General features: G+C 40.0%; 1 protein-coding gene across 2 annotated transcripts in view; it reads left to right on the top strand.

The window, feature by feature from the left end:
• The window catches only part of ankrd11 (ankyrin repeat domain 11), a 152,201-nt gene extending 127,133 nt beyond the window's left edge, over positions 1–25,068 (top strand). The window contains exons 5-13 of one of the 2 annotated variants that reach the window (XM_084405087.1): positions 9,352–9,525; positions 11,345–11,545; positions 12,213–12,355; positions 12,601–12,748; positions 12,845–19,866; positions 20,442–20,540; positions 20,857–21,000; positions 21,102–21,194; positions 23,769–25,068. In XM_084405087.1, coding sequence (XP_084261213.1) covers positions 9,352–9,525; positions 11,345–11,545; positions 12,213–12,355; positions 12,601–12,748; positions 12,845–19,866; positions 20,442–20,540; positions 20,857–21,000; positions 21,102–21,194; positions 23,769–23,954 — 8,210 coding nt within the window. In that variant the 3' untranslated portion in view covers positions 23,955–25,068. Of the gene's footprint in view, positions 1–9,351; positions 9,526–11,344; positions 11,546–12,212; positions 12,356–12,600; positions 12,749–12,841; positions 19,867–20,441; positions 20,541–20,856; positions 21,001–21,101; positions 21,195–23,768 lie in introns of both variants that reach the window. The other variant, XM_084405086.1, reaches the window with a different exon arrangement.
• Positions 25,069–25,284: the final 216 nt, after the last annotated feature.

Below are 25,284 nucleotides of genomic sequence, written 5' to 3'. Positions count from 1 at the left end.
GGACTAGTTAGACCTTTGTTCTGTTACCGCAGTGAGCTCATACAAAACACCCTTTCGGCTGCTTCTGAAAGTTGGACGCACATTTAACGTTTTAATGGGTGCTTTTTAATCATGAAGTGTTAGCAGCAGTTGCTACGAAAGCCATTATAGACTCACTCCTGGCCGGAATGAAATGGAAAGGAAGATGTTGCTGATGGAGAGTTTTGTTTTTCTAAGCTTCTGTGAGCCAGAATAAAACAAACCTAAGAATAGCACGAGAACAGCTGATATGGGAAGGAAATTGGATGCACTGATTTTGAAATGTTTAGTCACTAATATGATTGGTAACTGATATGATTATAAATCTATACTGTTTTTGTTGGTTTTAAAACAATCAAACATCACGTGATGTTTAATTTGCAGTGTGCAAACTTAAATATAATAACAGTTTTTTAGCTGCTGCTTTAATTTAAACACATTGCATAGAGAAAAGATGCACTGTTGATATGGGAAGGAAATTGGATGCACTGATTTTAGAAATCTTGGCCATTGCTTAAAGGAATAGTTCACTTAATAATGAAAATACTGTCGTCATTTACTCACCCTCAAGTTGTTTCAAACCTGTATGAGTTTCTTCTGCTGAACACAAAGGAAGATGTTTTGAAGAATGTCGGTATTCAAGCATTGACTTCCATAGTAGGGGAAAAAATACCATAGAAGTCAATGGGGTCCAAAATATCTTCCTTTGTGTTCAGCAGAAGAAAAATTCATACAGGTTTGAAACAACTTTAGGGTGAGTAGGGTGAGAGAATTTTAGTTTTTAAGTGAACTAATTATTTAATATGATTGAAAACTGATATGATTATAAATCTATACTGTTTTTGTAGTTTATAAAACAACCAAACTTAGTGTAAACTTAAATATAAAATAAACCTTTTAATGGTTTTCAGGGTTCGTACAAGGTGCTTAAAGTGCTTGAATTTGAAATGTAAGTCCTAGAAAACCCCTGAAAATAGCGATATTTATGTTAGTAAATGAAATTAGTGTTTAATTTTATTGATAAAACAAACAAAAAAAAATTTCACACAACTTTTCACACAAAATCAACGGTGCAACCCATCTGATATAGATATAGAGCCATTTCTCATGGCTATGAGCGTGATATTGCTCGTATAAATATCCAAGTATATGATACATCTTTCATTCTTCAGGTCAATCATGTATTCATAAGAGAAAATATCAGTTTGAATAAGGAATAAGCGATATCTTTGTCATCGTATCCTTTCAGTGGTTAAAGTTACCGCAGTCATTGCTTGTGCTGCACTTTTATTCATACCATTTTGTATTATTAGTGTATTTTTATTGATCTGTTTACCTTTTTTTTAGAATTTGAAATATAATAAAGATATTGTTTGATAAGTGAGATCTCTGATTGTAGTCCTTGAAAACCCAAAAAGTTGCGTTTGAAAAGTCCTGGAATTTCATTTTACAGTGTTATAAACCCCGAAGATGCTCTGTATCTGTTCTGTTTCTGGCAGGGCTAGTGAATAGTTATGGCGCGACCGAGATCCATTATTGTATTGAAGTCGAGGTAAAACGCAGCCAGCTTCACTCGTCACCCTTTCTGTCCTCCATTTTCTGGACGATTCCATTTAAAAATACATAATTTATCCAGCTGATATTTTTACATCTCTCTCCGTCTCTCTCTCGCGGGCTCTCGGTGTGCGTTCTGCATTGAGGGAGACCGTCTCTGCCACTTATCCACAGAGCTGGAGAAACCCACAAGGCCCAAGAGCACTCAGAATACTTCTCTCATCTCCCGGTCTTCTTGCCTCCATCTTCTTGTGTTTTGCTCATTACCGCTCCTGCGCTTTCTCAGGCCGCAGACATCTTTGCTGCATTATGTATTAGACGCAGAACTTGGCATGGAAGTCGAATGCAGTGCATCTGCATGATGCATTTAGCTTGCAAATAACGATGCATTTCCATTTCCCAGAGTCCGAAAGGCTTGTGAGGTGCTTCTTGCACTCGGGCTGGGTATCGGTTCAGATGTTCCAACTCGATTCGATTTTTATTTCGATTCTAAATACGATTTTTGATTCGATGATTATAGATTTAATACAAATCCTATATTTATTTTTAAAAAAGAACAGTGAACATAAGTTTACAAGTGGCATAAACCTGTATATTAAACTCTTTTTTTTGCTGCATTATGTATTAGACGCATTTGCACGATGCATTTAGCTTGCAAATAACGATGCATTTCCAGAGGATATTACAGAGACCGAAAGGCTTGTGAGGTGCTTTTTTTGGGATGTGCACGGCACGATGTGATATCTTTGGGCAGACGGTGGACGAGAGCATGTTGTGGATGTAAGGGTGAAGGCAGTGGGTTGGCTGATAAGAGACAGTAATATTTGCTGCCCACGCCTTGCTAACGCTGGCAGGCATGTGCGCTGGTACACTCGCACACGCGATTGGTCTCTGGCTAACATGCACACACACTCGCATTTAAAACGAGAAGAGATTCGCTGCTGTCTGGCAGATCGGACCAGTGATGTTCTCTGGCCTTCGCACGGCCAAGCCATTCAGCGTTACTCATGTTCCTGCAGGGAGGAATGTTTTTTATAGTATTTCATTTAATGTCATGCAGAGCTCTTATGAAATATTCACCAGTCAAGTCAAGTCACCTTCATTTATACAGTGCTTTTAACGATATAGATTGTTTCAAAGCAGCTTTAGAGTGATGATGGGAGATTACAGTAACAGAGATTTGTTTTGGCTTTACAGCAGCTCTAGAATAAAGTTATTGTCCAGATAAAGTTACTTTTGGATTGATTCACTTCCGTTGCGAAGATCATTAGTTATTAACTTCATAACCGCTTACACGACACCGTTTTAACAGAAAAGTTTTAATGCGTTCTGGCCGTTCATTTGCACGCCAACAGTGTTTGGTGCTCGAGAACAGTGCAAGGTGCAAGTTTTGAGAAATGTCCATCTCCGCGTAAACTTCAAAAACGTGAATCTGTGAAGGCGGTTGACGGCGTGCACATGCATATTACGTGTTTAGTCTGTAGGTAAGGTATGCGCGCTTGAATATATGTGTACGCAGACACGTAATCTTTCTTTACAAATTGACATCGCCAAATTACTTGTCTGGCCGGTATAATGCAGAATTTGTGGTCGTTTACGCAGATCCATGCACTGAAATCACTATAAGGTGAAATCACTATTGTTCACTATATATCAGATCAGCTGGTGCCTGAATTGTGTCCGCGTCTGTTTTGCCTGCGTTTGATTACCACGTCTCCTTGCTTTCTGAAGAGGTTAAAGACCCACTCCGATGAAAATCATGTTTTTCTAGGTGTTAACATGTTCTTGTGGCATTTTTCTGATGTTAGAGGACATATCTTGAGAAAAATAAGCTCAAAGTTGTATTTCTGAGTATTTCTGCATTCAAATGGCTGTGAATCAGTAGCAGACGGTAAAATGCCGGCTAAAATAGACTGGAGTTGTGACCTAGTAACTCCACTGGGCGGGGCCACAAGCTCATACTCCCCCCCCCGCCCCCGCCCGCTCAGGTTCTGAGGAGTAGAGAAGACGATGGCGGATCAACACCTATGTGCGGTAGCGGGTTGCAATGCTAAGAGGAGAGATATTGGTATTAGCTTTCATGCTTTACCAAAACATGTTGCTGTGAGAGATGAATGGATTACGTTCCTTGGTCTCCGTGCCAACGGCTCCGCCCACAACGCAGAGGCGAATTGCTAATGAGCTACTGCCGCTCTGCTGAAGCGAAGTCCCAGAAAACGGCACAGGTTTTGTGATTTTGGCTAAAAACGGCATAATCATAATTTAAAGACCACTGAGAATGTTTAAAAATAGCTCAAAATATGATCGGAGTGGGACTTTAAGCATGCGTTCACACTGTCTCTGTGCTTGAGAAGCTCAGATAAAGAAGTCTAATACACTAACAATCCCTGAGTAAAAGCATCACGTGCTCCGAGCATGAGTTCGTTCATCATTGTGGCTGATGAAACCGATCCCGCCACTCTTTTTAACCCCCTTGTTTCGGCCTTTTCTCAAGGCCGCGGGAGCATGGGCTTGTGTTTTGCTACGCACGTCATTCCACCAAGCGTTGTTTGTTTTCTTCTTATTTACTTAAATCCAGATATTTGATTTACAAAACAAATTTAAGGAACAAATTATACAAAACGAAAAAACTTGAAGTGCGTAGCAAAACACAAGCCCACCGCCATGCTTCCGCGGCCTCGAGAAAAGGCCGAAACGGTAAGTCATAAATCGTCTCAGACCCACTTCACATCTCAGTCAATCCATTTCCACGCCCATTTTCAATATTTTCTTTCTTAATTAACAGATTAAATTAAAACAAAACAAAACAATAATATCATAAAATTGTAACAGAAATCTGAAACCCCCATAATGTCCTTTCATCCGCCGTGCATAAAGTATTGAGACAACATCCTGCGGGCACTTCCTGTCTCTTCTGCCTTCATTTCCTGTTTCCACTGGGCAGAGAGTTCTGCCTTACGGTTTTGGTGATTGACAGTGGAGCCATTGTGTAAAGTTGGGTTCTTACTAAGGCAAGCATCACTAATATTGCTATTTTGCACAAACCCCTTAGCCATGAGTTTTAAAATTCAGTGCATAACTCGTTTTGTGCTCATGAATATCTATAGCGTTAGAGAGGTGTGGTTTTACTTGCGCTTTTCTGATTAGATTTGCTGGTAATGAACCACCCAGAAAATGCGATACTTAATGTTTGATTTATATTTAGACATTCACCATTGAAAATCCCCCTTGTTTGTTGTGCTGTCGTCCCTGTAACCCTCAGCCCCTGACCTAGATTTCCTCCAGTCTCAGAGGACGCACACTACATTACACCAAGAAATGCTTGTAGCAGGTTTGCATTTGCTTAATATAGTCAATCAAACTGAGAACAAGAACCATCTTTACTCATCAGATGAGCTCATTCTGAACAGTTCATGGTCTGTTTCTGTCTTTTTTAGCTGTACAGTTTTGATCAAAAAACGAGTTTGATCAGAGACATTAGACCTCGTAACTAACCGGCTCTTCTGGTTTGGGTTGTTTTTGAAAAACTAGTTATACCACCTCCATAAATATAAGGTTATTTAAATAGGTTAAGCAACGTTAAATTGAAAGTTTCATGTGAACTCCTCGTATATCTGCCTCCTCTCAGAAACAGGGCCTGAATTTCACAAAACTCTCCTGCAAGTTCTGAGATGATAATGCGGGAAATTCCCACAAACATTCACTCATTGTAGCCCGTGTGGATTGAATGAGTGAATCAATCCACACAGATAAACAGATCAAATCAATAATCTTAAAGGTATAGCGGAGGATTTTCTTTTTCCGGGTGGATCATCAAGACTATTGGTCCTCCTAAGTGTCAATCATTCTGGTGATATGTTTACGTAAGGCCGTCGTACGTGCTCGTGCACACGATTCACACGATGGCGTGCGCTCAAAACACAGGTTGGGGTTCCCACTGATGCCTCGGTCGCGAAGTTTCTACTCGACAGGTAAAGTTTGGCATGCTATTTGGAGAAATCCATTTAAAATCACTGCTAGTAAAAGTTAATGTAAGCTATGATTAGCTCGTGCATGCTCTCTCGTGCACACGTTTAATAGGCGTTCCCTCTCGTACTGTAATACGATTACTGAATCAAGAAGTTGCCGTCTAAAGTAAGTCTGTTTAATATATAGATTTATTTCTTAAATTCATTTTCAAATTATTTATTTCTAATTTATTAAATATTAATACAAATAAATATATATCGGCTTTTTATCTGCCAATCTGCTCTCTAATATATGAAATGTTTAAGTACTACACTTGTTTGTAGACGTCGTGGTTTGCAGGTGTTGAAAATTGTGCATTTATCCACTGTTTTACAATAGCTTTCAATGTGCTCCTTTAGACGTATTATAATTACCATTTTGTCTTTTTAACTTGAGGGTTGGACTGATGTTAGTCGTATTCATTTATGCATCTTATATTTCAAGGTTTCCCTTTTTGAACTGTTTCTACATTATTAAAAAATAGGCCATGTGCAAAACATTCGGCAGCCACAAATTCACTTTTATGTGTGACAAATGGGGACCGAAAGCTTTTGTAATACTGTACCAGTGCCATTCCCTCAGCTGAGTGTATTTTAGAAGACTAAAAGTGCAAGCGCTGCGTTTCTCTGTTCCCTTCATCCACACGTTATATACATGTTTAGACTGCTGTTCATGCTCTTCGAGGGTTGAATCACAGGAATGTGACTCAACAATGTTGAATGTGTGTGTTCAAAAGGTTGGGCTACATTACATGTAAGTGTTTACAGGTGTTAGCGAATATTCATGTACCCTAGACATGAAGAATAATGTCTGGAAAGATCTGTGTCTGGCTTCCTTTCCCTATAATATATGCTGGTGGCCTCGAGCAAATGTTGAGAACAAGCTTGTATATCTTCCATAGATTATGCAAGAGCAGAAATCTAGATGACAGGATTGTTGTACCTCATTGGGGTTTTATTGGTGTTAATGGCACGTGAATGCTTGTGACATTTGGGCATGTTTGCACAGTTTGAGGTCATACAGTGGAAACTGGCAAACGTGAAGATGCCTCTCCTACTGTAAGTCGATAGCACGGGTGAGACTTCATTGTGAGGCAGATATGTTGACACTGACATACTGAGAATAATTGATGGGCATTTCTGTGAAGAGCAGCTGCTTTTGTCCAAACGTTAAACATGACCTTGCCTCAGCCACATTGAAATGTGAACACCGGCCATTTTGTAATCGGTGACAGGCTGCCAAGTCATAGCCTTAAAGAAACACACACACACACACACACACACACACACACACACACACACACACACACACACACACACACACACACACACACACACACACACACACACACACACACACACACACAAGAGTGCCACCAGCAGCTGGGAATTCACCCAAGGTTTCACTTGACCTTCAGGCTACTAAGGATGGCAGGGACGGGAAATGCACTTAATGCATATTAACTTGTGCTAGCTTACTTCAGGGATTGTACAAGGTGCTTAAAGGAGTAGTTCACTTTAAAATGAAAATTACCCCATGATTTACTCACCCTCAAGTCATCCTAGGTGTATATGACTTTCTTCTTTCAGACGAATACAATCAGAGTTATATCAAAAAATATCCTGGCTCTTCCAAGCTTTATAATCGCAGTGAATTGCAACCAACAGATTGAAGCTCAAAAAAGTGCATCTATCCATCATAAAAGTGCATCTGTCCATGATAGAAGTGCATCAATCCATCATAAAAGTGCATCTGTCCATGATAGAAGTGCATCAATCCATCATAAAAGTGCATCTATCCATCATAAAAGTGCATCTATCCATCATAAAAGTGCATCAATCCATCATAAGTGCATCTATCCATGATAAAAGTGCATCTATCCATCATAAAAGTGCATCTATCCATGATAAAAGTGCATCAATCCATCATAAAAGTGCATCTGTCCATCATAAAAGCACATCTATCCATCATAAAAGTGCATCTATCCATCATAAAAGTGCATCTATCCATCATAAAAGTGCATCTATCCATGATAAAAGTGCATCTATCATCATAAAAGTGCATCTATCCATCATAAAAGTGCATCTGTCCATGATAAAAGTGCTTCTATCCATCATAAAAGTGCATCTATCCATCATAAAAGTGCATCTATCCATGATAAAAGTGTATCAATCCATCATAAAAGTGCATCTATCCATGATAAAAGTGCTTCTATCCATCATAAAAGTGCATCTATCCATCATAAAAGTGCATCTATCCATGATAAAAGTGCATCAATCCATCATAAAAGTGCATCTATCCATGATAAAAGTGCATCTATCCATCATAAAAGTGCATCTGTCCATCATAAAAGCACATCTATCCATCATAAAAGTGCATCTTTCCATGATAAAAGCACATCTATCCATCATAAAAGTGCATCTATCCATGATAAAAGTGCATCTATCCATCATAAAAGCACATCTATCCATCATAAAAGTGCATCTATCCATCATAAAAGCACATCTATCCATCATAAAAGTGCATCTGTCCATCATAAAAGCACATCTATCCATCATAAAAGTGCATCTATCCATGATAAAAGCACATCTATCCATGATAAAAGCACATCTATCCATCATAAAAGTGCATCTATCCATGATAAAAGTGCATCTATCCATGATAAAAGTGCATCTATCCATCATAAAAGCACATCTATCCATCATAAAAGTGCATCTGTCCATCATAAAAGTGCATCTGTCCATCATAAAAGCACATCTATCCATCATAAAAGTGCATCTATCCATGATAAAAGTGCATCTATCCATCATAAAAGTGCTCCACACTGCTCTGGGGGGTTAATAAAGGCCTTCTGAAGCAAACCGATGAGTTTATAAAGATTCAAATATGAATATTTTTCTTACACAAAGTAAAATAACTAGCTTCCGGCCAAACGAACATACAGATTCGACTTAAGCGTAAAGCACAACTTCTGCGAGTAATGCGACGCACTGCTGATATTTACGCTACTTCTGACGTCACAAGTTACGTAAGTTGCGCTTTATGCGTCAGTAGACTGTGTACTGGAAGCTGGATTTCTACTCTGTAACATGTTAAACATGATTCTTTTTCTTAAATTCATGGCTTTGCTTCAGAAGGCCTTTATTAACCCCCCAGAGCAGTGTGGAGCACTTCTGTAATATAACTCCGATTGTATTCGTCTGAAAGAAGAAAGTCACATACACCTAGGATGGCTTGAGGGTGAGTAAATCATGGGCTAAGTTTCATTTTAAAGTGAACTAGCCTACTCCTTTAAAGTGCTTGAATTTGACTTTTTGAAATTAGTGTTTAATTTTTCCTATGAAACAATATTTTCATTTTAAAATTAATGTGATATTGCTCATATAAATATCCAAGTATATGATACATCTTTCATTCATCAGGTCCATCATATATTCATGGGAGAAAAAAATCAGTTTGAATAAGGAATAAGCGATATCTTTGTCAAAGTATCCTTTCAATGGTTGATGTTGCCACAGTCATTGCGTGTGCTGCACTTTATTTGTACCATTTTGCTTAGTGTATTTTTATTTATCGGTTTACCTTTTCTAGAATTTGAAACCATAATAAAGATATTGTTTTGATAAGTGAGATCTCTGATTGCAGTCCTTGAAAATCAAAAAAGTAGTGCTTGAAAAGATCATTTTACAGGATCTGTACGAACCGGTTACAAAACAAAATATACAAGGCTGGTTTTGAGACTTAACATGCGCCCTGTTTTCTCCTCAACAGAAAAGCAAGGTCCAGAGCGGAAGCGCATTAAAAAAGAGCCCACTAACACCAGGAAGTCGGGCCTGGCGTTCGGGATGGGCATGCCGGGGATCCGGGCCGGGTACCCCCTGTCCGAGCGGCAGCAGGTGGCTCTCCTCATGCAGATGACGGCCGAGGAGTCCGTCAACAGTCCAGGTGCGCGTTTATCATGAGCACCACGTCTTCAGTAGCTTCCACTGTCCCTGCTGCACTCTCATGCTATGCTTCATTTACACACACACACACACACACACACACACCACAGCACTTAATTAGAATTCAATTAAACAAGATAACCCTCATCAATTCCCATTACTTCGGCGAAATGAACCTCTGCAATCTTAATCCACTGTTGTTCATCAGCCCTTCAGGACTGTTGATAGAGCATCAAGGGACTTGGTTGTGCTGTTCCGATATGAACTGTTCAGGTTTCCAGATTTGATTGGCTCATGTGGTTTTTGCTGCTTGAGATAAGTGAAACGCATTAGATTTGTGTTGCGTTTACTTCAAAGGTTTATTTCAGTTTCTTTTCAATGGTATTGCATGCTTAAAGGTTAATTCTTATCTCTGGTATGCATGTCTCGGTAACACTTTACAGTAAGTTTTATTAGTAAACATGAACAATACTTCTACGGCATTTATTAATCTTAGTTAATATTAATTTCAACATTTATTAATACATTATTTTAATGCACTGTGAACTAACATGAACAAACAATGAACAGCTGTATTATTATTATTAACTAACATTAACAAAGATTAATAAATACTGTAACAAATGTATTGCTCATTGTTAGTTAGTACATTAACTAATAAACCTTATTGTAACCATGTCTCTATTAGATTTACTGAAATTTCGCTCCTCTTCAAGTAGCTCACCAGATTTATTTTTCCAAAACAAAAGACTACAGGAAATTCCTAACCCCACCCATACAGAGCACTTTTTCATGCCAGCTATTGTTGTGTTAGTTTGTTCTGAATATGTCTGAAAATAGTAATTTAGTGCAGCTGATTTGGCATGTCTGCCTTGTGATTGCTAATAAATTTCCTTGTTTACGTGGTAGTTTGTTGATTCAATGTGCTTTAATTGTGTTGCTGACAATGTCTTCCAAATCCAAGGGGTGAAATTCAGTTAAAATTGTGTAATTTAGTGAAAGATGTGACGGCTAGAAGGCGCAAATTGGCACAGGCAGAAGTTGTCTCCATGTTTGTTGTATAAGACTGCCACCTAGAGGTCAGAGCAAGTAGTACTCATCACTACAATAATGCACAAGTTGCTCATGCTCAGTGTTTAATTGTGAGTCAGTGATTCTCAACCTTTTTGACTCCAAGGCGCCCCATTGCTTAAGATAATATTTGAAGGGCAAGTTCATATATTTCCTCTTGTACTTCAGCTGTAATGATGACAAAGCTACTTTTTTATCTACGGAAACTTTGACTATGAGTAGATTAAAATCAAACAAGATTAATTTAGTGATTCCTGAAGTTTCAAGAACTGACATTTTTTCAGGATCCACACTGTTTTTGACCACCGAGTTGTTCATGATTACCGAATAATGATTAAAATACTTTTTGTTTGCATTAAACACAATTATATTTATTATAGATTATGTGACTGTTTTATTTTATTTATTTTGATATGTGTTATTTTAGTTCTAAAAAAAACTTCCAGATTTTCCCTGACTTTAAAAAGCCATGTTTTTAATAAAAAAATGACGGTTGTTGTGGGGGACAAATTATAAAGAGAATGATGTTGGAGACATAGAGTGCTTGAGTCCTAACTTGAGGTCATATGCCGATTCTGTTCCCATTTTCCTCTCCTCCCTCCTCTTTTCCTGTCCTATCCAATGTTTTAAACTAGTTTTGTCTTATTTAAAATCATTTTTAATCATCTTGTTGGCCCCCTTTAAACTTTGTCCAGTTGAAAACCACTCCTGTAAGTAATCTTGCTGTTAATACCTATGTTTACATCCAGACACAACACCAAAGCATCAGTCACAGTCAAGTCTGGGTCAGAAGGGAACACCAAACTCGGCCTCAAAAACCAAAGACAAAGTTAACAAGCGAAACGAGAGGGGCGAGACGCGGTTGCACCGGGCAGCCATACGCGGGGAAGCACGCCGTGTAAAGGAGCTCATCAACGAGGGGGCCGACGTGAATGTAAAAGACTTTGCAGGTACGGGCAGACATATCCCCTTCGTTTTTAAGTCTCAGTTGAAAACATATCTTTTTAACTTAGCTTTTAGTTAAGATATACCTTATTTTTTTGTTTTCTTCTTTCTATACTGATCTCACTATACACTTGTGTGAGGGTTTATGTCTAATAGTGTGTAGCCATGCCTTCATTTGCTAGGCTTGGTAAATGTTTTTATATATGTTTGTTTTAAATATAACTGTGACGCACTTTGGGCAACAACGTTACTATTAAATGTGCTATATAAATAAATAAAAGTTGAAGACATTAGAGATCACCTGACTTCCACTTTAGTCCTTTAACATGCTGTTGAAATTGCATAGAATATTAGGTGATCACTGTTTTGATCCCGTTGAAATGCTCATACATTTCTTTTCATGATGTATAGACCTTATGTAGCCCCGCCTCATCTGGCGGGTCATCTGCTTTAAACATTACAGTCCTCATGATAACTTTCATTAACTTTACACTTAGTAAATCCACTTCAAAAGCTAATTACTCCTGGACAGCAGCGCCATAGAAACAGAAGTTAAAAGACAATATTCTAAAGATGGCGGCGCCCTCGTTTCTCTGGCGCATAAGGTCTATATGAGCAGGCACTTAATTACGAAATGCTTTTTTATTAATAATGGAATGCTTCTTGTTTTAGGCTGGACCGCACTGCATGAGGCGTGTAATAGAGGGTATTATGATGTGGCCAAGCAGCTGCTGGCAGCCGGGGCCGAGGTTAACACCAAGGGCCTGGATGACGACACGCCTCTACATGATGCATCCAACAATGGCCATCTTAAAGTAAGTACCTCCGAACAGACATTCCACAAGTGTGTGTGTGTGTGTGTTAGGTCTGTCAAATAAAAATTCTAATTTCGGAAAATCGTTGAGAATTCCCGCTCAAGACGTGATGATGACGTAACTGATGTGGTTTGTTTATGTTAGCTAATCCAGTATACAGCGCTGCGTGTGTTTTCTTAAGCTGGAAACTTAAAGTTTGGTATCTTGATATGCTTTGTAACAAACCCCCTATTCTGGTTTTGTAGGTTGTGAAGCTGCTGTTACGGTATGGAGGGGATCCTTGTCAAAGCAACAGAAGAGGAGAGACTCCCTTAAAAGTGGCAAATTCGCAAACAATGCTTAATCTGTTGCTGGGAAAAGGCACTTACACCTCCAGTGAGGAGAGTTCCTCAGGTGTGTACCATGCAGTTCTTGTGCGAATATATTCCAGAAAGTGCAGGAAATGTGTACCATATGCTAATATTACGATTTTTTTGTGCATCTCAGCAGATTCTTCTGAAGAGGAAGATGCCCCATCATTTGCCCCATCCAGCTCTGTTGATGGCAATAATACAGACTCAGAGTTTGAGAAGGGCTTAAAATTAAAAGGGAAGGGCATGGACCCACCCAAATCGATCTCCACTCCGGTCAAGGATGAGTACGAGTTTGACGAGGATGATGAGGAGGAGCGTGTCCCACCTGTGGACGACAAGCATCTGCTCAAGAAAGAGTTTCGCAAGGATCCCGTCATCAAGACAAACAACTTTATCTCCATACCCAAGATGGAGGTTAAAACCTATTCCAAAAGCAACACGCTAACACCAAAGAAGGCTGTGCGCAGGATCCTGTCGGACAGCAACAGCTCGGATGAAGACGACAGGACTTTGTGTTTTACACCCACGACCACACCAAGGCAACCTGCACCTCAGACCAACGCAAAGAGCCGGGAATCGACGTCGCTGAGCTCCAAGCAGCAAAAAGAGAAAAGTAAAGTCAAGAAGAAGAGGAAGAAGGAGACAAAAAATAATGTTAGTAAGGAGGTGCGCTTTGGTAAAGTGAACGACAAGTTCTGCACCTCAGACTCTGAGATTGGGGACTTGGAGAGCGAGGACGATAAAGGATCCATGCAGAGTGCAAATTGTGTAAAGGACTCTTCTACGTTGAGCCTTAAAGATCCTTCTGTCTTTAGCTCTCTGTCAGTTTCTTCTTCATCCTCATCGCATGGGAGTCTGAGCTCACAGAAACACACACAGTCTCTGGCAGAGCAGCACCCAAAGCAGTGGAGGACAGATGGCTGGAAGACTGTGTCTTCTCCACCATGGTCAGATGTCAGCTCCCTCTCGGACTCGGTCAGAACAAGGCTCTCTAGCGAATCGGACTACTTGTCTGCCGACTCCAGCGTTGAGTCTGTGAAACAGGTGAAAAAGAAAGTGCAAGATAACAGAAAGAAAAACAACACGCATGCCAGTGCGGTAGACAAAAAGAACTCTGAGTTTTACAAGAACTCGAACACAGATGGAGCCATTTCTAAAACAGACAAAGATGGAAAGGTGTTGAAGAAACACAAAGTGAAACACAAACACAAAAGTAAGGAAAAGGATAAGGCTCCAAGTGTGGTGTTGAGTCAAGACATGAATGAAAAGTTTGTCAAGAGCTTTTCTTTTGACTTTGATGATACACGGCAGAAATCGCTAATTGTTGACACGGAGTCGCCCTCTGAAAATAGGGTCAAACTTTCAAAACATGAGAAAGATCATTTTAAGAAGGAGGACCGATTGTCTAAAGGTAAATCTGAAGACAAGGACTGGCCAGGTAAAGAAACTCAAAGGGTGGTCAAAGAAGAGAGGTCAAAGAAGACAAAGGAGTCAAACAAGGAAAAGGTGAGCAAAGAGGAGAGGGACAAACCTTTAAAGACTGAGAAGGAGAGAATTATAAAAGACAAGGCAAAGGAGGAGAAGCAGAAAGCCCATAAAGATGACAAAAAGAAAAAGTCTAAGGATAAATCTCTCAAAATTGACAAAAAGAATGAACAAAAAGAAGAAAAACATTTTAAATCTGAGAAAAGCATAAAAGAGGAGAAGGAAAAGTCTAAGAGGGATAAAACTATCAAGGAGGAACCCGATTATGAAGACTATGACTTAAAAAATCACTTACTAGAGGAAACCAAAATGAGTGCATCAGATGATCCCCATGATCGGTGGCAGTCAGACATGTCTTCTGACAGTTCGCTTTATGGAGATGATAGCTGGGACGCCCCTGTAAAAGAATACAAATCAAATAATGCGGTCAAATTAATTGTAGAAACAGTGAAGGAGGAAAGCAGGGACCGAAGAAAGGAAAATAAAGTCAAAGATAAAAAGCCAGATCATGGAGATAAGCGTCCTGAAAAGGAAACTGCATCAAAGAAGAAAGACAAGGAATCCTCTGAAAAGAATACTGAAAAGAAAAAAGACTGGACAGACAAACAAAAGTTCAATTCGGGTCAGTCCTTGGAAAAGGAGAAGAAACGAAAAGAATCAGCAGAGGGTGTCAAAGAGAAGAAGGAGAAGGACTCTCTTGAGGGCAGCAGAGACCGAAAAGATTCCTATGAGTTTACTAAGGAAAGGAAAGACTCCAAAACAAAACAAGAATCTCTGAGAGATGACTATGGGAGTGAGGCCTTCTTTAAAGACAAACCAGAGAATGAAACCACTTGTAAGGCTGACCCCAGAGAGAGGAACCACTCTGGAAAGGAAAGGGAGAAGAAAATGGATGGTGTGGAAAAGAAAGAGAAGTCCAAAGGAGAAAAACACAAGGACAAGCCTAAGGACAGAAATTTGGACCAGGAAAAGGAGAAACCTGAGAAAAACTCAATCGATAGATCGATGAAAGAGAAAGATCTAGAACGGACCCCCAAAGACAAGCGGGATGGGGCTAAAGAAAAGCATAAAGATTCTCATGTCAAGGACAAAGAGAGGAAGATGTCATCTGAACAGATTAAAGATAAGAAAGAGAAGACATCCCAGGACAAACATGCTGACAGAGAAAAAGATTTCCTGGAGTTTAAGAAAGAGGAGAGAAAACCTGAAAAGGCGAGAGAGAAGACATGGTACACTATTGCAGATATTTTTACAGATGAGAGCGAAGATGATGATGACAACTATAATGGGGGCGTTGCAAAATTAAGTGACTCTCTCGGACTATCAGATTCTCACAGGAAAGATTCCACACCAGACATAGATGAAATGGATAATTTCCAAACAGATAAACATAAGAAATACTCTGAGGGGAAAACACATTCCACAGAAAAACAAAAGGAAAAGGAACATAAAGATAAGAAAAAGGAGAAGGCATCATTTGATGCTGGAAAAGAGAGGAAAGCCTCCATGGAAAAACACAAAGATAAAAAGGACAAAGATTCAATTGACACAAAACACAAGGAACGCAAGGACAGAGCATCTGTGGATTCAAATCAAGACAAGAAAAGCAAGCAGAAACTTCTTGACAAGAAAGATGCCAGTGAAGAAAAGAGCAAAAACAAATACAAAGACAAGGTAGAGCACTTAAAAGAAAGAAAACTCTCTAAGGGGAGTGGCGAAAATGAGAAATCATTGTTGGAGAAACTTGAGGAAGAGGCAATGAATGATTACAAAGATGATTCCAATGATAGAAATAGTGAAATTTCATCAGACAGTTTCACAGACAGAGGTCATGAACCCGTTCTAAGCAGCTTCTATGATTCCTCCAACATCAGTATACCTGACATGTCCGAGGAGAGAAGAGAGTCTATATCCATCTCTAATCCACAGGATAAGTTCAGAGAGAAAGAGCGGCATAGACATTCCTCATCCTCATCATCCAAAAAGAGTCATGACAAAGAAAAGGAGAAAGTCAAGAAAGAAAAGGGGGATAAAAAAGACAAGTCAGAGGAGATCAGAGAATCATACGGCCGCAGAGAAAGCTTGCCCTTTGACAAAGAGCCCATGCCTTTGGAGGCTGACCCTTACACTTTTCCATATGGTTCCAAAGTTGATGGTGAGGATGACTTGGAAAAGACTCTGGAGTTTGAGAAGGAGATGTCCAAAAAAGACAAGACAAATAGTGTCATTAACAGTGAGAAAATAAAAGACAAAAAGAAAAAAGAGAAGCACAAGGAAAAGGTGAAAGAGGAAAAGCATAAATACTCAGATGGATTTGGGTCCTTCAGACACTCGAAAGAAGAACAAAAATCTGGAATGAAGGAAAACGCTCAAGTCACGAGTCTAAAAGAGAAATCTAAAGAAGACAGTTCTAAATTTGATGGGAAAAATAAGGAGAGGAATAAAGATATCATGGACAAAGACAGAACAGATCTCAAAGCCAAGGTCAAAGATGAGAACGACAAATTCAGCCAGGCAAAAGAGACAACTCGAAAGGACAACCGCCCTCGTGAAAAGCTTTTGGTTGATGGTGATCTCAGACTAACAAGTTTTGGCAAAATGCTTAGTTTAAAAGATCAAGAGATTGAGGAGCGCCATAAGAAACACAAAGAAAGAATGAAACAGATGGAAAAACTGAGGCATCGGTCAGGTGATCCAAAACTCAAAGATAAAACTAAATCGAATGAAGAACTTAAGAAGAGCCGCAGTGAACTTTCCAAAAAATCTGGTTCAGTGGAAAGTTCTTTGAAAGAAAAAAAGTTCAAAGAGATTGGCCTTCCAACCCAAATGATGTCACCTGATAGAAAGCCGATACCTATGGACAGTCAGAACTCAAAAGACTGGCTTGCTGGCCATCAAATAAAGGAAAATCTTCCTGCATCTCCTAGACCCGACCAGAACAGACCAACAGGTGTCCCCACCCCAACATCTGTGATCTCATGTCCGAGCTACGAGGAAGTCATGCAAACTCCACGCACTCCGTCCTGCAGTGCAGAGGACTATCCTGATATCATATTTGATGGTCTTGACTGTCAGAATTCCTCGGCCACCACTATGTCCATGAACGCCTGCTCCCCTTCCTTCTTTGATAGATATTCCAACTCATCGAATAACTTCCAGGAGGGAACATGCATAACACCAGCAAAGAACTTGCAATTACCCCTTGTGAGTCGTTCTGTCACCTCTGATGTCAGAAGACCACTCGAGAGCGAGTTCAAAGTAGAGGCAGAAAAGTTTTTGCAACAGCAACATATACCAGAAGGCACAGCATTCGAGTCTTCAGCCTCGCATATTACCGAGGACAAGATGGCAGCTGACAGACTTAATTGCCTTTCCCCAACGTACTTTTCACCCCCTATTGAGATGATGTCTCCCAGGCCTGACCTATCACAACACGATAGAGTTCCTGATGAAGCGCCTTCTGTAAATTCCCTCAACGATGGCATTGAACACTCGGGGAGTGTTTATAACAACTATCTCATGAAGCCCTCAACTCCAGTCCATAGACCTGAACCCCAGGAGCCTTGTTTGGATATAGCGGCTCCCCCAACTCCGGCTCCTGCTGCCCTTCCTCCCATGGATATTGATGATCTCTCAGAGCCACAACAAAGTGGACCGGTTTTAATGCCAGCTCACCCTGTCAGTGTGAGTGACTACTTGCCTCCTGTTGTTGAAGAGCAAGAAGAGGAGGAGGAGGAGGAGGAGGAAGATGATGATTTTGTTGAGGATGGCACAGAAGTTCACCACGCTGAAGACGAGTCCAGAAACGATCCCACATACTCACTCGGGATTGAGGAATCTGACAAAAAGGCTTGGCTTGAATGTCCAGATAGAAGAGATCCTGATGAAATTCCCATAACACCAACCCATCCACAAGACAACTACATGGAAAACTCATGTGATCAGCCCTTAGCCTGGAACTCAGAAGTGCTCATGAAATCACCTAATGAGAGTTACCGAGAGGTCGAGGCTGCCGTGTCAAAGATAAGCAGTCCATATTCACACTCCGATTGTGATTTGCAGCATATCCCAAGTGTTATGCCTGTGACACCACCTCACTCTGCTTATTCCAGAGTATACTGTCCATCACAAATATCTGACTCTCATTACGAGGTCCACAAAGACACCGTGGAAGACATCACATCACCGGAAAGACCTGAGACAGAGGCACTGGAGTCAGAATCACCTCGACTAGAAACTTTCTTCACTGATTGCAAACCAGATCCCGAGGAAGTGCAGATGGACCTAGAGCCCCCATGTATGATGAAAGGCAATATCCAAGAGTCTCCCACCTATGTTGCAGAGGACTGCATCCCTGTAGCCCCACCAGTCAACCAAGAACCTGTTGTTTCATGGGTAGATCCATTCCCTAGTGCAGCTGATGAAATGGATGACATGGGTCCTTTCTCTATACCAGAGCTTCCTTTCCAGGAGAAGGAGATGCAGGAGCCTGATATAACAACCCCAGAGATTGCAGAGAGTAAGCTTCCACCTTCTCAGACAAGACCTCCAGTTATTGAGACAAGCGAAGATGTTGATATAATGGATGTTGACTTGACGAGTCTGTCCAAAGCATCTTGTTCTCCTGCAATTGTGCCTCCTACCGAATCTGGTCAGGATTTGGTTCCTCCAATAAGTGAGGATGGATATAGACCGCAGTGTGAGTTGGAGCCAGAGCCTCAGAACATCCCAGATGTTCCTCCCATGAAAGAAACAATCCCAGAGGAGAGGGAAGCATTTGAAGAAGTGGATGAAAATGTACATTTGTTTTCTACTGACAGTGAAAAGGACAATGAATACAGGCCAAAAGAAACAATCCCGGATACTATGATGCCATCTGTTATGGTACAATATTTGGAGCTACCAGCCACCACAAAATCACATATATTAGGACAAAATCCTGTGGTCGTTTTGGGTCCCTCGTGTAGCCCTCATCCTGTTCAGGTTCAATCTGTCTCGATGCCTAGTAGCACACAAGTATCAGAGGCCCTTGAGACAACCGCCAAGTTGTCTGTGACTATACCAGTGTCTGAGGCACCCAAGAAAATTGAGGAAATACCTCAGAGGATGACCCGGAAAAAGGCTCAGATGCTGGCCAATCAGAACAAGCAGAGCTCATCGAGCATCACCTCTTCAGTATCCTCCTTACCAATCACAACAAGTGTGACCACTTCTTGTGTCACAGTAGAAAAGGAGAAAGAGCCCATCACCTCCACCACAGCTCAGACATCCACTCCTTCTGTACCTCCACTAATCACCAAGTCAAAAGGCAGGCCTGTCGAGGACGATGACAACCAGTCCCAACATCCACGCAAGAGAAAGTTTCCCAAATCTGGCCAACAGCAGGTGCAGGTTCAGCTTGTGAACACTGCAATGAAGCAGACTCGGGAGATGATCCAACAGACTCTGGCAGTCATCGTGAATGCCATCAAGTTGGATGAGATAGAGCCATACCACAGTGACCGTTCCAACCCCTATTTCGAGTACCTTCAGATCCGCAAGAAAATCGAGGAAAAGAGGAAGATTTTGTGTTACATAACTCCTCAAGCTCCCCAGTGTTACGCAGAGTATGTGACGTACACAGGCTCTTATCTACTTGATGGCAAGCCTCTGAGCAAGCTTCATATTCCAGTGGTAAGAATTTTGTTTTTGTGTTCTATGCATAAATACTCTTTAACACCTAACCATAAGCAGCATAATTATACTGACAAGAGACAAGACGTTGCTGACGTATATACAGTACAGGTCAAAAATTTGGAAACATTACGTTTTTTTTATTTTTATTTTTTTAAAGAAGTCTCTAATGCTTATCAAGGCTGCGTTTATTTGATCAAAAATACAGAAAAAACAACAACAATAATATTGTGAAATATTATTACAACTTAAAATAATAGTTTTCTGTTTGAATATACTTTCAAAAATAATTGATTCCTGTGATGCAAAGCTGAATTGTCAGCATCATTACTCCAGTCTTCAGTGTCACATGTGACATCCAGTCTATCACATGATCTATATATTCGAATATATTCTATATTATTATGAGTGTTGGAAACAGTTCTGCTGCCTAATATATTTGATGAATAAAAGATTAAAAAGAACTGCATTTATTCAGAATAAAAAAATATTTTCTAATAATATAAATCTTCTTTACTATCACTTTTTTGATATATAGAGATGTCCTTTCTAAACAATTTTCCGTACTATCCTAGATTGCTCCACCTCCATCTTTGTCGGAGCCCCTGAAGGAGTTATTCAGACAGCAAGAGGCGGTTCGGGGAAAACTAAGACTGCAGCACAGCATCGAGAGGGTAAACTCTTACTCTTTGCCTTTAGTCTTTCTCCCCTCACTGAGCTCACTTCAGAAGTCACCCGTTAGCATGTAACGATCACACGGCACAAATCCTTTGATTCATCAAAGGCTTTGTGTAATAGAACAGCAAGTTATCTGCAATATACATGTCAACTAAGCAAGCATTTCATCTCATTTTCTTCTGATGTTCTTCTTATTGTGACTTGCAGACCTTGATCAATTCACAAGACTGTTTACTAGCTTTGTCCCTTGATTACTAGATCAATGGATCAGTTGGATGTCTAGTCTTACTCTGATTTTATGCTCCCTTACAGGAGAAGCTTATTGTATCTTGTGAGCAGGAGGTGCTGCGTGTTCATTGCAGAGCAGCGAGAACAATCGCAAATCAGGCCGTTCCTTTCAGTGCGTGCACAATGCTGCTGGATTCAGAAGTCTACAACATGCCATCAGAGAGCCAGGTGAGGCCTCATTTGAGCTATTATTAACACGTTAAAGATGTTACAATGCCTACGAAAACAATGTACATTTTATTAAATTTCTAACTAATCTTGATCTCCAGGGGGACGAAAACAAGTCTGTGAGAGATCGCTTCAATGCTCGACAGTTTATCTCCTGGATTCAAGATGTGGATGATAAGTACGACCGCATGAAGGTGAGGAGGAGTTTTTTATATATATATATGCCCACATAGAATCTGTACACTTTTATATAGGAATGTCCTGAGCCAATCTCAAGCCCGATCCTTTATTTGTGACCCTGGACCACAAAACCAGTCACATGGGTCAATTTTTTGAAATTGAGATTCATACATCATCTGAAAGCTGAATAAATAAGCTTTCCATTGATGTATGGTTTGTTATGATAGGAAAATATTTGGCCAAGATACAATTATTGAACAACTATTTGAAACTCTGGAATCTGAGGGTGCAAAAAATCAAAACATTGAGAAAATCTCCTTTAAAGTTGTTCATTTATGTTGGCGATTGTGCTGCATTCACAGGAAATTTACTAAATATCTTCATGGAACATGATCTTTACTTAATATCCTAATGATTTTTGAGATAAAAGAAAAATCGATAATTTTGACCCATGCAATGTATTGTTGGCTATTGCCACAAATATACCCGTGCGACATGTGACTGGTTTTGTGATCCAGGGTCACAGTAGTCAGCAGGTATCATACAGTAGGTGGCAGTATGCGTTTGCTCACCACCATTAAAGGGAAAAGAAGCACAACTCTGTGTCCGTGACGCGTGAAAATTCCATGTTCACAAATGTAAATTGTCCTGTAAAAAAATAAAAAATAAAAAACCGTTTTACATAATTTAAGAAAGAAATGGAGCTTTATATGGACTCAATTTGATTTTCAATGAAGCAAAAAGCAGTTAAATTAGTAAATGTTTTTTTTTTCTTCAAAAAAGTAAATTTTTGTAAAAAAAAAAAAAAAAAAGCGCCACACATGCTTGTTCCAGCTTCCGTGTTTAGCATATGTGATGCCATTTTTGTAACTAATGACTCAAAAGTTTATTTACGGTTTATTTTAATCTGCCGTCAGACTATCTGAGACGTTATTGCCAATAGTGTTGTCAAAAATATAGATATTTCGCTAAATATCGATACTGAAATATCTGAACGGTACCAATACTAATTTCCCGAAGTATCGATACACGATACTAGCCGAGCTGTCACTTTCACTTCTCTGCAAAGGCGCGTTGACAGACACCACACGCGCACTCGTCTCATTCGCTCTGGTTAAATAGCAAAAGTGAAGTGAATGGGGCCGATCACACCTGACGCGTTTTTTGCAGTGAGAGGCGCCTATTTTCAATTGGTTTGCTATGGCGCCTCGCGCCCGATGTCATCGCGTTTTTTTTTTTTCACTATCCAATCGAATGAATGGAGAGGCGGGCTTTCCGTATTAGTGATGAAAGCTACTAAGCTTGAACGCCCGGAGAGTGCGATGATGGAGGATAAACTTGTGGTGCTCTCGTGGGTTACCAGGAGCTTAACGACTTCACGAACTGTAACTACCACAATGTTAACAGAAAGTAAATAAAGTTAATAAAAGGCTGATTTGACGTGTACTTGACTGACAGGACAGCTGTTTCAGTGGTTGCCTAGCAACATAAAAAACGCAGCGCATCACTGCTAGTTCCGTGTGATGGTGAAATTAACTTGTGCTTATTTAACTTTATTCAAAAAAAATATTATTTAATTCTGCAATTTGCCTTCATTAGCGATTTATCATCAATTTGATTTACACAGATATTAATTAAACTAAACTGAGCTAGACAATGACATCTCTGAATTCAATAATGAAATGCCTTTAACTGAAAATGTAATGTTTAATCTTATTATACATTACTGACACTCTATCCTCCAGTTTGATACTGTTAAGTGCTTTGACACAATCTGTATATAAATAAAGGTGACTTGACCTCATGTGGATCCAGTGAGCAGTGTTTTCGCCTGTGATGCGCGCACGTTTGCGTTTAAATCTGTTCATCAAATAACGTTAATGTATTAACCAGCATTTATGCTTTTGAACAAGTGCACTACCTCGGGACATTTTTGTTCATGTAAAATGTACCTTATTGTCATGTTCTAGACTTGTTATATTTAGCTTTAAATAAAAAAAATACCCCCTTAATATTGTGGCAGCTTTCTCCCCGTGGTATCGAATATGGTATCGAATATCGATATTTTTCAAGGTATCGTATCGAAGTTAGAAATTCTAGTATCGTGACAACACTAATTGCCATAACGTCTTGCTTCGGACTTGACAGACAGATTGATAGATCTCTTATATTTAGCATTAAAAAATCATAATGTATGAATGACAGCCATTCATGTTCAGTGGAACATTAGTTAATGTACTAACCAACACTGAGCAATACATTTGTTACAGTATTTATTCATCTTTGTTAATGTTAGTTAATAATAATCCAGCTGTTCATTGTTTGTTCATGTTAGTTCACAGTGCATTAACTAATGTTAACAAACACAACATTTGACTTTACTGTATTAGTAAATGTTGCAATTAAGATGAATTAATGCTGTTGTTCATTCTTAGTTCATGTTAACTAATGAACCTTATTGTAAAGTGTAACCAAAAAATCAATGGAAACAGGTTAAATCTGTAGCTCTTCAAGTCATTTTAACTCTTAAATGTGCAAGCATTGTGTATATGTCCCAAAGTCTAATCGTGCGCATCTTCTCCCGACAGACGTGTTTGCTAATGCGTCAGCAGCACGAGGCCGCGGCTCTGAACGCAGTGCAACGGATGGAGTGGCAACTCAAGGTACAGGAGCTGGACCCCGCGGGACACAAGTCTCTGTGCGTCAACGAGGTTCCCTCCTTCTACGTGCCGATGGTCGACGTCAACGACGACTTCGTACTGTTGCCCGCGTGACAACGACACACACTCAGACTCTGAGAGTTCGGTCTAACATTAACCATCTATCAAAGAGACATCAAACTAAAGTTCGGTAAGGGCTAGCCGGTTTGAGGAGATTCTTTGAGGAAGAGAGAAATATATATTATATAGAGAAAAAAAAAAGGTAAAACTCATCCTTTTTCCTGCCCGAGGAGGAACCGTTCGTCTTTTATAACGGGGAGAGGAAAAACACACAACTTGCACTTTTGTCCTCAAGTTTTTTATGCTTTTGTTTGGGATTTGAAAAAGCGAAACTGCTTTTGAACCTCCTGTCGTGGGTTATCTGGGCGAACATGAGGGACGGGGTTTTTGTATCTGTCCCAGCCCATACTGAGTTACAACACAAACACACAAACAAAGCTTGAGACGGGTTCGTCCACTATTGTGCTCCAGAACAAGAGGACAGACGGCACTGGTGGACACCGGGACAGATGTGCAGGACACAAAAAGAGTGCGACGGGAGTGCTAGCATAGCGTCTCCTCGTTTGGACCCGAGTCTATAATGCTAAAGCGGTGGAAAGAACGGCTTTCCTGCGGTTCAGGCCCATGTTCAGGACAGCTCGGCGCCGAGCAATGAGGAGAAACTGCGTTGGGTTTACGGAGACGACGGTGCATTTGGTCCCAAATGCTGGATTAAACGCATGGGCTGATGGTCCCGAAGCCACGCCCGGTTTCTATACGCGTGCATAAGGAAAAAAAAAAAAAGACTAATAATGTAAGAGCAAAATGTTGCTGTCACAAATCACGAGAGACGAGGACTTCTTCTTTGTTTTTTTTGTTTTTGTTTTTTGTTTATGTCTTTCTTTTACTCGGGCATTTCATTGTTCCCTTTCTGAGGAAGTGACTTGAAAAACACTACAGAGCCAACATTAGTTTAATGGAAAAAAAATTGAAAATTGCAAAAAACTGCAAAAAAAAAAAAAAAAGGTATTCCGTAAATGATGTACAGTTTTTTATAATCATTAACCAATGTATTCTCGCTGCCTTCTAGATAATTTATTTTGCCACACATTACTGCACAGTTGTAAATAACTTATGTACTGTAACATCACTCAGTTAAGTGTAAAAGAAAATAAATGAATAAAAGTTATCATTGTATGTACAGTTCACTTTCGGGCAGCACCCCCCCCCCCCACACACATCACCTCCCTACCCATAATCCCATGGGCCAAAAGTTGAACACATCGTCAGTATTTTCATGCAATAGTCCTTAAGGTTTCTGTCCAAAAGTAAATCTAGATCTTCATCTTCATCTCCTGATCGCTCTGTCAGGGCCACGATCATAGTTTTCAGATGTAGCAGAGTG

Source organism: Rutilus rutilus (assembly GCF_951802725.1).
Source record: "Rutilus rutilus genome assembly, chromosome: 3".
Taxonomy (NCBI): Eukaryota; Metazoa; Chordata; class Actinopteri; order Cypriniformes; family Leuciscidae; genus Rutilus; species Rutilus rutilus.
Note: the sequence above shows the minus strand (reverse complement) of the source record. Positions and strands in the feature narration are given on the sequence as shown.